This window comes from Cuculus canorus, chromosome 11 (genome assembly GCF_017976375.1).
Source record: "Cuculus canorus isolate bCucCan1 chromosome 11, bCucCan1.pri, whole genome shotgun sequence".
Classification (NCBI taxonomy): Eukaryota; Metazoa; Chordata; class Aves; order Cuculiformes; family Cuculidae; genus Cuculus; species Cuculus canorus.
The window spans coordinates 19,896,472-19,908,847 of NC_071411.1; the positions used below are offsets into that span (position 1 = coordinate 19,896,472).

A 12,376-nucleotide genomic window follows, 5' to 3' on the forward strand; every position below is an offset into this window, starting at 1 on the left:
TCCTCCATACTAGAAATATCGGCTGCATGGTCTACCTTAATTATTGGAAGTGGAGTAAACCTAATGACATAAAAGGCAGACACTAACAGTGTTGACAGGCAAGAAGCATGGAACAGCAGGTCCAGACGTAGGGATGGCACATGCTACTGATGGTTCGTAGGCAAGAAGGTGGCTTGATCAAACATCACTTTTGGTTTTTTTTAACGTAGTTCGGTATCAGGTTTTCAAAACACAAATCCAGACTCAGCAGGGATGGGTTTGGTACAACATATTAGGACACCAAGCTGTTAGCCAGGACTTTATTGTGCCATTTATTAGCTGTTTCCAAACCTTTCATTTCCTCGTGGAAGTATCTTTCCAGCTGTTTGCCAGCAACAGATTTTTCGCTATACTATCCTGAGAGAGTAAGAAACAACATGTTTTTTCTCATTCATTCCCACATTCTTAAACTGGACTTGCATATTGGAGGGACGTGCAAGCCAAGCACCACTATTAAATCAGCACAGACTGACTACACAGAGCTTCCACCACATTCTGCAAGCGCAATCCCTAGTTAGCCTTTGCCTGCACTATTTTCTCAACAAGTTTATGCTTTTAAAACAGTTTATAGCTGAAAGATCAGTTCCAGAGCGCTTTATTTTTATATGAGACAAATACAAAACTATAATCCTCCTTACTGTTTGAACACTTGCTGTTCAACACAATGATGGGAAGAAAAACTGTACTTTCAGTAATTCTTGGTCTTTACGTAAATCCTATCAGCTTATGCGGCAGTCTTCTAAACACAGCCAGCTTAGATGCTGAAGCTATGAGGAAGGAGTACAGCCCCGGTAAGAACAGTGCAGGAAAAGAAGAGGAACAGAAGAGTAATGAGCAGCATTCAAGCATCTCATTGCTAACTTGCTTTTTGCAACTGTACCATAAACCACATGTGATAAGGTTTCCAGCCATGATAACATTAGAAAGACAGCACACATCCATAGCTCTTGTGGGTGTTTGCTTCATATAAAGCCACTTCTGAACCACCAAGAAACCCAGCAAAACCTTACGGATGCCACTTGCAGATAAAGCAGTTGCATATGATGTACTCTGGCACTGAACAGCTGCTCATGGACAGCACAGACTTCCCATGCCCATTCCAGTCCCTACTGACAAGTAAGCAATTAGTGAGAAGCCTCTAAGATGATGAGCTGATTATCATGTCACCATATGTTTTTCTTCCACTGAAATAGAAGACCAAGTTTGGACAATAAGTAAAAAACAAACTACATAAAGGAGAAGACGAAGATATTTCCTTAACTGTTCACACCTCTAAAGAAGTGTCTGTCTGCTTTTGTTCAGCAGGTTTTGTTTTGTTGGTTTGTTTTAAGCACAGATCCACTGTACCATAAGCTTAAATAACCACTCGCATCACAGTGGTGATGGCTACAAATACGAAATTACAGGAATTGCCCCCATAATTAATCATTTCCACAACAGCAGTTAACTAAAAGTGTTGGATAAGTTTTCTTTGAGAACAAGCCCAGTGATTTCCTGGGAGCTGTTGAAGCGCCGCGTGCAGTACAGTTCATGGAATAAAGCAGACATGGGATCACAGAATCACCAGGTTGGAAAGGACCCACTGGATCATCGAGTCCAACCATTCCTAACACTCCCTAAACCATGTCCCTAAGCACTTCATCCACCCTTTCCTTAAACACCTCCAGGGAAGGCGACTCGACCACCTCCCTGGGCAGCTGTTCCTGTGCCCAATGACTCTTTCCGTGAAGAATTTTTTTCTGATATCAAACCTGACCCTCCCCTGGCTGAGCTTCAGGCCATTCCCTCTTGTCCTGTCCCCTGTCACTTGGGAGAAGAGGCCAGCTCCCTCCTCTCCACAACCTCCTTTCAGGCAGTTGTAGAGAGTAATAAGGTCTCCCCTCAGCCTCCTCTTCTCCAGGCTAAACAACCCCAGGTCCCTCAGCTGCTCCTCGTAACCCTTGTTCTCCAGCCCCTTCAACAGCTTCGTTGCTCTTCTCTGGACACACTCCAGTGCCTCAACATCCTTCTTGTGGTGAGGGCCCAGAACTGAACACAGTATTTGAGGTGCGGTCTCACCAGTGCTGAGTACAGAGGGAGAGTACCTCCCTGGACCTGCTGGTCACACCATTTCTGATACAAGCCAAGATGCCGTTGGCCTTCTTGGCCACCTGGGCACACTGCTGGCTCATGTTCAGTCAGCTGTCAACCAGCACCCCCAGGTTCTTCTCCTCTGTGCAGCTCTCCAGCCACTCTTCCCCCAGTCTGTAGCACTGCATAGGGTTGTTGTGCCCCAAGTGCAGGACCCGGCATTTGGCCTTGTTAAACCTCATCCCATTGAGGATCGATGGGACTAACGTTAACTGAAGGGCAACCTCAACCACATCAGTGCAGCTGCACAAAATCCGACCCTAATAAACTCAAGGCTGTATTTCTTTAAGAGGCCAAAACCCATTCTGGGACACCTGCCACACATCTCATTCATTTCTTTATGTGCTGGAAATTATAAACGTATTTATTTTAAGCAGAGTGTGATTTGTATCTACAGTGATGCACTTTGACATTCTGTGGCACTGCAGTGAGCGCCCACAGAGCTACGAGGATCCTTCATGTTAGAAAGAACTAAATTCATAAATACCAGCCGCATTCCTCTTCTGAATACACTCAGACAAACTAAAATAAAATGAAATACCTACCAGCCTCAGAAAATAAACTTTGGTTGTTAACAGGAACCTGTAACAGCACTGCTCGCATTCAGTAAACGCACTCTATAGAAATCGGTTTGAAGCAGAGGCTGAGATAGGATAAAAGCACATCAGGGTGTGAAGATGTCTGCAAGAGGATCAAGAGTCTGTGTACAAACAGTACTAACGCCTTCAGGAAAAGAAGCAGTGAAAATTGTTGGTATGTATGAATAAGAGACCACTACACTTCAGCTTGAACAGCTTTATACCCTGGGCAGGAGCACACATGGTGTAACTGCAACAATATTTTATATGTCTGATGCATACACTCCTCACATGGGATGACGGAGAAGTGTTAAGACTACTTTTATTTTTCTTATAAAAGCTGTAATATTAAACTACTTTGAAAAGGACTAGTTTTGAGATATTGCTGTTAAAATAAGTCCCTTAATTGTTTAAAATTATCTTTAAAAAGGGGCAAACCAGCAGTTTTCAACTCTTATATGGCGTGTAGCTTAGATGAGAATATCTGAGGTGAGCTGAGTCATCTTAACAAGCAGAGTTATTGTTTCCCTAGTGGAATCTAACCCATAGTCACCTGGTAGCACTATCGTGTCAGGATAGCTTATAGGTACATTTCCTTCACTCTCCATTCAAAAAATAGGATAACATTTCAACCATGAAACACACAAAGGGCATCAGCAGTTAGCTGTTAGACAAATTTCTATTCCAGCACAAAAATAAAAGATTTGGGGTAAGACAGTAATGTTTCAGAAACTAAATTAGTCTGAAATCCCTACTCAAACCTTTAGAAACAGGAAACTTCTGATATCACTAGAAATGTAAAAAGTATTTGTTGGATTTCTTTTTCCCAATGACTCAACAGTAAAATTATTGTATGTATGCGTTACTTTCATACAGGAAATGTATCTGAAGTAAATTTAATAGTTTGCTTATATAGTGAATATCTGAAAGCAATCTGATTTAAAGAAAAAAACCAAAAAAAGAAAAAAAAAAAGAAAGTATTGCACTTGTGGTCATGGCTGGAGCATTAGAAACTCAACTCAGAATTCTATGTGCTGGACCAAGAGAGGAGGGGACAGAACCCCTGTGAGAACCCCAGGAGCAGCATACCACGCCCTGTACCGGAAAGCTCCAGGGCAATGGCTAAATTCAGGATTAGGAGGAACTTTGCGCTGTTCACACCCCCTCAGTGACACAGAGTGAAGTCTGCCTGGTATCATTTCCACAAGAGTTAACACAAAAACGAGCGAGTTCGGCAACCGATCCGGACGACTCCTTCCTTCCTTCGAGAAGCTTTTCATACAACAGCATTTTTGGTGTGCAACACGCACAACAACAGGACAAACTGGAGACAGCAGAAGTTAGAAGCTGCAGAGTGGCATAAATCGAATTAAGTCTAAGTGGTAAGACTAAAGGAATGTAAATTTGAACCAGATACACATCAGCTTCCTCACATGCAAGTTGCACTGAATCAGACTTCCTCTGGGTTCTCTAAATCCAGCCCAACATTCCTACCCTGTGGAACTCAAAATCAAACTACAGTCTTAGGCAATCGTCAACCAAAAAGAATGCATTTGAGCTTAAGAAAACTGAGAATACATATTCAAAATACATATTTTAAAATGCAGACAAAAGAGAACAGGTTAAGTTCTTGCTTCTTCTCCAAATCCATGTTAGTGTGCAAGATAAATCCCCCAGGTCAAAATCACAGTTGGAATTATTTCCTCAAGGACTTCACTGCTGTTCATTTTACCAGCAATAGTCAAAAAGGGCAGCAACCAACCAAACCATCCTGCTCAACTGGGACTAGCAGAAACTTGGTACTTATCCAGCAGCAAGGTGAACAAGAAAGAATGCTGAAAGAAAAAGCTAGAAGGTTTTGTGCTCTGATGAGCTCCTCTATTTTACGACTTCTGAGAGAGTAAGCTCCTCTTATCTTGACTATTTGAACACAGAAAAAACTTAGGTCTTGTTGTCTAAATATACTGCTGTTTGTTTGTTTCAGTTACTTTAGTAAGTTGATTAGCAACAGCAGCAGAGCAATTACTTTATTCAACATTCAAGGCAGTTGCTTTTCCAAAAATAAAGGAACAAAGACTAAAAGAAGAGCAGAATTCATCCTAAAAGGCGATTTAATGTACAGAAGCTACACACAAAAGCAGTCTGAAATCCAGAATACCATTTTTCTAGTTAGCATCGATTCAGGTTGATACCCAAGACTTTGCTTTCCACGGGCTCACAGAAAACCTGACAGAACAACAATCTTATCTACAGAGCAGCACTGCACCTTAGCAGAACCGAAAACTTTATTCTAATAGTAGTTAGCCCACAGTAAATGCTTACTGTGAACGTTAAAAGCAAAACTATTGCCCAAATAGCTGGCAGACATGAACCTCTGAGGCTGCAAGTGACACTCACTCTGTTAAAGCCCTGTACTCGCCTTTTAGTAGCCATGAAAGGAAAATGAATTGCTAGTTACTAATGATAGCAGTCGACCTCTTAGTTGTTATGAACTGAGAAGGAATCTTTGCAACCTACTCACGGCCACCCAGTGATGCGTTCTTAAATAAGAAGAGGTTTAACGGGTATTATTAGCACGGTTCGACAGCAGTTCCATGACAATGTTTTGGCTACTGACAGTGCAAACGCAATGGGGAAACAGAGGCAATGATTTTCTATTCTGTACTAACCAATCTGAATGCAGTGTATTGGGTTTGCACCTGAGGAAGGTGAACTTGAACAGAAGCCCTTTGAAGGGCTTCTGAAGGCATTGTTTCACATGGCTTCGATTCAGTAAAATGCAGAGGTTGATAAAGCCAGCACCTAGGCTGACATACAAACATAAAGCACTTGGATCCCACAAAGCAGAGAACTGAATTTCAGACTTACGTTTCTCATCATCAGCATGTACTAGAGAAGCTGCTCTCGACAAAACATCCAATGGAGTCTCCATTCCTCTCTGGATCCTGGAAAACGGAGAGTCAAAAGTTTCAGAGAGTAAAGCCACGGAGCCCTCACCACAACATCCAAGGTGGCGCACGGCCTGTTCACAGCACACACACAGTGGGTGTCACAGAAGGAAGCAGTAATGAACAACAAGAGCAGGACAGCAGAAAGAATAAAAAATCCAGGCTTCTGCTGCTCTTCTCATGTTACGCCAGGGCAGGGTTTGTGAAAACTAAGTCATTACTGAAAACAAGGAAACATTGGAATTCGCTTTCCCACCAACTACTCTTCCAAAACAGACCAGAAGGACAAATTCTCAAGTACTTGACTGAAGCTGATGACCACAGGTCATGTATACTGCAACAGGGTTATCTGCTACACATTGTAAGCAGTTTTACCTCCACGTGCCACCCTTCCATCCCGATAAATGGCTACTTGAGACAATACCTAAAGGTGCAGTTGATCTGAAGATGATGGCCAGCCTGACTACCTGCACGAGCATAAGGTTGCCTTAGACCCATAGTATTCAATGAACTTGTACTCCATACTCTCCTATGCCCAAAGTAGGATCATCCAAAGCTTATAAGCATTTTCTTACTTATACAGTCAAACAGTGGGCATGTGGTATATGTGACAATACAGACTGAAAATTGTAACTTGTATAATCAAAATCACTCCTCGGTAGCTGCTTTTCCCTGATACTCTCCTCTCACAACACATAACATCTGGCCTACAGGAAAGCTGGGGAGGGAGCAGGAGGGACAGGATGAGGGGGAACGGTTTTCAGCCTGAAAGAGGGGAGATTGAGATGATTTATTAATGAGAAATGTTTCCCGTGAGGGTGGTGAGGCCCTCATCCAGGTTGCCCAGGGAAGCTGTGGCTGCCCCATCCTGGAGGTGTTCAAGGCCAGGTTGGATGGGCCTTGGGCAGCCTGAGCCAGTGGGAGGTGTCCCTGCCCATGGCAGGGGGTGGAACTGAATAGGCTTTGAGGTCCCCTTCAAACCATTCTATGAATTCCCGTACAGGAAAAGGAAACCCCATCACACAAAAGGCACATTTCAGCACTGTACTGGGCAACACTCCCCCATCCAAAAAAACCCCTGTACCCCAGCTTACAGGAGCCTCCTGAAGGTTCGCCTGAATGGCTTCAAAACAAAACCAAGAAAGTTTCCATATGAAAAAAACAAAAGATACAAAAAGGAAGGAAGAGAATAATGTGTTGTCAAGATGCTTTTGCTAACAGGCCAACAACTTATATGTGTTTTTAACTCAGAAGGCCACAGCATAGGCTATTGAGAAAACAAATGGAGACAAAGAGGAAATCCAGGACTGCTAACAATTTCATTGGTCTTTCCCCACCCCCAGAGCTAGCATGCTATTCCGTCCCAAGAACTGTTCACTGTAACTTACTTTACAGCATGGTCTTAAAAAAAAAAAAAAAGAAAGGTAGTGGCAACTACAGAAATCTCAAACACATGTACAGAGACTTAACAACAAGCATGTGTTTGGGAAACGAGTGCCTTGACTTGGCACTATAAATAACAAACCTCACTATCCTCCTCCCTCTTCCTATATAATGTCAAAGACTTTAAAACTAGTCAAAAATTTTAAAGAATAAGAGAAAAGATTTCAAAAGAATTTTTAAGTTTAAAAAATATATTTTCAATAAAGACTTCAATCCAGTCTTGTTTCCATCAAATCATGCAAGAGAAATACTTGAAATAACTAAGGATAGCGCTTAGGGATAAATTAAAAAAAGCATTCTCCCTCCCTGACAGAATCAGCTTTTGCTCAAGAACAGTATTTTAACTAAACTTAACAGATCAGTTAACTCTTCCTTTTAAAGACGGTACATGTGGGCAATACACTTTAGAAAAGAAGATGTTAGGTTCTTGTTTTATTAAGTCTGCTTCATTAAATATTTTGTCTTTATATCGCATTTGGCCAAATCAAAGATTTGGAAGTGAGCACTCACTGAAGATCCTTCAGCATCATTCCACTTCGATCCCTTAGGCCTTGATGCTTGGTTTCTTTCCTGCTTTTAGTTTTCCTGGAGTTTAAAATAATCACCACTTTTATTTCTCCCCAGACCATCGATTACTGACCCTCTCACACAAATTCCTCAAATAGAGTGAAAATACAGTTAGAAAAGAGATTAAAATATGTCTGACCAGATGATGCAGCTCCATCAGACTGTTGGCCAACACATAATTTAGCACAGCCACCTTTGTCTTAAATTTCAAAGACAACCATACAAAACTTTTTGGTCAACTCTTTAAAACAACCCTCTTGATGCAATGCAAGGATAGTAACATGTCTTTTATTGAAAACAAATTGTTGTTTTCCTGAAGTTTTTCAGTAGTTTTCAAATAATGGGAGCAGCAGATGCCTGATGCCTTTCCGGAACATGCTCCTAGTAAGAGAATTAGCTGGTGACAGAGTCCGCATTGAGAGAAGGAAACAGGAACCAAGTCTTAATTCCATTCAGGAAATTAGACACTTTAAAAGTGACTTCACTAAAACTGGCCTCAATATAGTTGTGTAACTTTGTGTGTTATTGAAGTTCATATCATGAAAGCACTACAGAAATGTTTCTCTATCAGCTGAGGTCTTGTGAGGAATCGTGCATCCATTCAAGAGCTTCTTTGGAGGGATGCGGATAACACGGAGATCTGCAAATTCCACACCCGCTGTGTTTTCTCAAGCACGCTACACACACTCACAGCCATGAAAACTACCTTCAAGGAGATATAAGCTCAAACAGTATGAAGTGTCCCTCTATCCTTAAATTAAATTAACGAGACAGGGATAACAGTTCAGGAAAGAAAGACAGGTTGCCAACCAGGATGAGAGAGGAGGAATCTTCACTGAGACAGTTCAAAGCTTAAAAGCCCAATCCCACCTGGGCAAGGACGGCCACTGCTCCAGCCGCTCGCAGACAGGCTGCGGAGAACAGCCTCGCCATCCTGGGGGAGCCACGGGTCAGAAATAAAAGGACAGTGCAATTCCCAGGGCAAAAAAAAACCTAACAAAAACCAGTTAAAAAGCAGACTTATGATAGAAGCCAGCTAATGCTCTGTTTGACACAGAAACCTTTCTTGCCGCAGAAGCTAACCCGAACCTAAGCTGCCTTTTATCCGTATCCCTGATATAACCCAGCTCTCCAGCCTATGTGCAAGCACCGCTGCATTCCCAGCTCTTGGAAGAGAACACAAGTCACTAGCAAAATACAAGTATGGCAAACTTAACTTCCTGGGGATAGATACCATTTAAACAATATGTTTCATAGCTTCTTAATTGTTACAAAATCCAAACTGTTGGATTTGAAGAGACTCAAGCCAAAAGCACAGGTTCAAGACATCTTTATCTACCATCATTTCAAATATTAATTTAGTATCTCACTCAGTCCTTCCATTTACCAGTCACTGCGCTCCGTGTCTGTCACCTCACCTACAAAGCAGCCAAGAGACTTCTGAAAAACAGCAAAGACTGAGAATGATAAAAATGCAACATCTGAAAGACAAATATGTTACTAAACACTGATCCATTAGTAAGTTTTTAATGCAACACTTGCAGAACGCAACACCCATTCACATAAGGAAACTGCACATTGTTTTCCCTCTCCTTTTCAAGCTTTCGCCAGTTCAGGAGCATCCAGAGTGCTCCCAGCTTAGCAAGCACCTAACTCCAGAGAAATGAAAGCTTTAGCAAATGATTTAATGGATTTATACAGCACCTTCCAAGCATCAGGGAAAGCACACGGGGAAAACCCTAAAGTTGCGTGTGTGGAAACAGAGAGCAGAGACACCGCCCTGGAGACAAACTGCAGACGGAACAACAGGAGATGTCTTCAGTCCCACAAAAGCTGTTATTCACCACAGGATGTGCCAGGGGAGACTTGAAATAAAGGGAAAAACTTTATATTTGATTAAAAAAAGGGGAAATAGCAAAGAGACAGAGAGGAAAGAGAAACATGAGAGATTGTGTCTGCGGCAGTAATCTCCATCATGGTGACATGATGGCTTTTGTCTAGAGCAGATCTTAACCAGCAACCAACGGAACAAGCGAGACGACAGAAACAAGGAGAAAGATGGGTGATGAGAACAAAAGGCCTGTACAAATGACATGCCACACGGAGAAGCAAAATCGGAAGCATTCAGACAGAGTTTGGACCTGAAGATCTAAAGAGAGGTCACCAATCATAAAGATACTTGGATTATAGTTGTGAGACACAAACAGAGCAGCAGCAGCCACTGCACACAAGTTAATAAGAAACACCTGACAGTGGACACCAGTAAGAGATCTCTCAGACTCGGTGGTGTGAACTAGAGATAGACATCTACACAATGCCAAGGGGAAAGAAGACTGGACTGTCCTGTGATGTAGAGAAAACTCTGGTACTTGAATTCATACATCTGGTGCAATTAGAGAGATAAGGTCAGAGGGAGGAAAAGTGGATTCATAAACAAAGCCCATTACAACAACAAAAAAGTAAGACAAGAACAAGACACTCAAGAGTAAGGACTAAAGTGAACTAAGTGTAGATAAACATGAGGAAAACAAGATAAATTGAAGAGTGTGGGCACAAGAGGTCAAAAGCAGCTGACATTGAGGAAAAGGCAGGCACAGCACTTCCCAGTCAAAAATCACAATCAGAAGCACGCAAGAAACGGACTCGGGCTGAATTCAATGGAAGACAGCTAAACTGAAGAGGAAATCCAGACACACCTTATCAGCACAATCAGCAAGCCTACAGGAGAAAGGAAGAAAAAGCAACAGTGTGATGCAAACCAGGTCAACATTTTTCATTTCTAAGATAGGAGAGAGTAAAGCATATTTGTACTGTGAATGAGAATAATGATAAGCACCCTGTGTGCATTGTGTGTTCAGTAGCCACAGTACATTGAAGTTCCTTCAGCTGCACCTAGATCGGAGCTCCTACTTGTGGATACATAAATCCTGTGTGGAGATCCCCATGCAAAACGTTACCTGTAAGTGTTGAGGTTAGATTGTGATTCCCATGTAGTGATCACCCTTCGGCATTTACAACTCACCTTCCTCAGAGTGAGTTCAGTAAATGTATTTATTCAGTATTTTGTTTCATTTTACCATGCTTGTTTTGCACGGGGAAAATGCGCTCAAACAGGCAAATCTTCAAACAGAAACAACTAAATTATTTAACTTATCACACAGAAAATTGTAAGCTTAAAGGAAGGCTTTGGCACTTCACCTTGTGCTTTTTGTTTTCTTGTTGTATAAATCCTCCTTAACAAGGTAATGTTCTAAAAAAAAAGCTAAAAACAATGGTATTTGAACTAAAATCTCACAAACATAAGAAAACAAAGGTAGGAAAGTCTAACCTGCCTGTGTCTTTATCTACAAGATTGCTTGGTCCATCCTATACGTAACATATTCTATTGCAAAAATGTTATGCAACATCCAACCATAGTAAAAGGAACTGAACCAAAACTACCTTTTATAACAGAAAACTTTCAAATGAATCAGTGTCTGGAAACTGTATTAGTTATCAAAGCTACATATATTGAAAAAAGAACATCCCAGCACTTCAGAACGTGAATGTGCTTCTCCAGTTAACTGTAAGTCTCTCTCTAACTGTAAAGGTCTGTATCAATGTTGTTCTAAGCCATTTTAGCTACCAGACAGATTTTGTACTACCAGGGTGCCCGATCCACCCCTTTCAGCACCACTTCTGGGTGCTCACTGCTCACCGAGCTGGCCTAATTCCAGCTCTACGGTGGGTGTAAAAGCAAGGTGGCAGTGGCATTCATCTCCCCCAGACACGGCAGGCTGGTAACCCAGCATCATCCTGCACCCAAACACTGTCCTCGTTCACCACCCCGTAATCCAGCAACACTGGATTCAGCCCAGTAGTTTGCTTCAAGAAGCAATGCAAATGTAGAGCAGAAACACCCCAGTTCTACCAGGAATCTAATGGACCAGATCAATGGTTTATTTGCGCAGAAAGCCTCATAGCCCGATGCCAAATATCAAGCTTACAACCAGTGTATCAACAGGAAGAGAGAGATGTAGAGCTTTTAAGCAAAACACACTCTACGTTAGAAATACCCTCCCAACAACGCAGAGAGGAAAACACAAATCAAAGCCAAAAAGTTTCAAGAAGAGCCTTTTAAAAAGTTTATGCATTATTAAGGCAGGAGAGGGAGATTGCTGCCAGGTTTTATACAGCTTTGGATCGAAGGTTCTTAATATCACTGCCTGCAACGAGAACTTCACTCAGCTTTCACAGCTTCCAGTACGAGGAGCGCTCCTCAGACGACTCTCTGCTCTGTGGTCAGAGAAAATCTAATCACAAAAATTACCCTGCAGGAAATCTGGAGCTCTTGATCAGTTCCCCCTCTTTGGCTAAATCAAATCAAGTAATTAAAAAGCGTCTATTATAGAATCACAGGGCAGTTTGGGTTGGAAAGGACCTCAAAGTTCCACCCGAAGACCTTAAAGACACCTCCCACTGGATCAGGGGTTCCAAGGCCCATCCAACCCGGCCCTGAGCCCCTCCCGGGATGGGGCAGCCACAGCCTCCCTGGACAACCTGCTCCAGGGCCTCCCACCCTCACAGCAACACATTTCTTCCTCAGATCTCATCTCAATCTCCCCTCTCGCAGCTCAGAACCGTTCCCCTTAGTCCTATCACTCCACGGTCTCGTACGATGCCCCTCGGCAG

At 42.3% G+C, this 12,376-nt stretch overlaps 1 protein-coding gene across 1 annotated transcript in view; it reads right to left on the bottom strand.

Moving 5' to 3' along the window:
- Nucleotides 1-12,376, bottom strand: part of VGLL4 (vestigial like family member 4) — a 96,770-nt gene that overhangs the window by 83,856 nt on the left and 538 nt on the right. The window contains exon 2 of the mRNA XM_054076244.1: nt 5,616-5,692. Within this exon, the coding sequence (XP_053932219.1) occupies nt 5,616-5,679 (64 nt within the window). The 5' untranslated portion in view covers nt 5,680-5,692. The remainder of the gene's footprint in view (nt 1-5,615; nt 5,693-12,376) is intronic.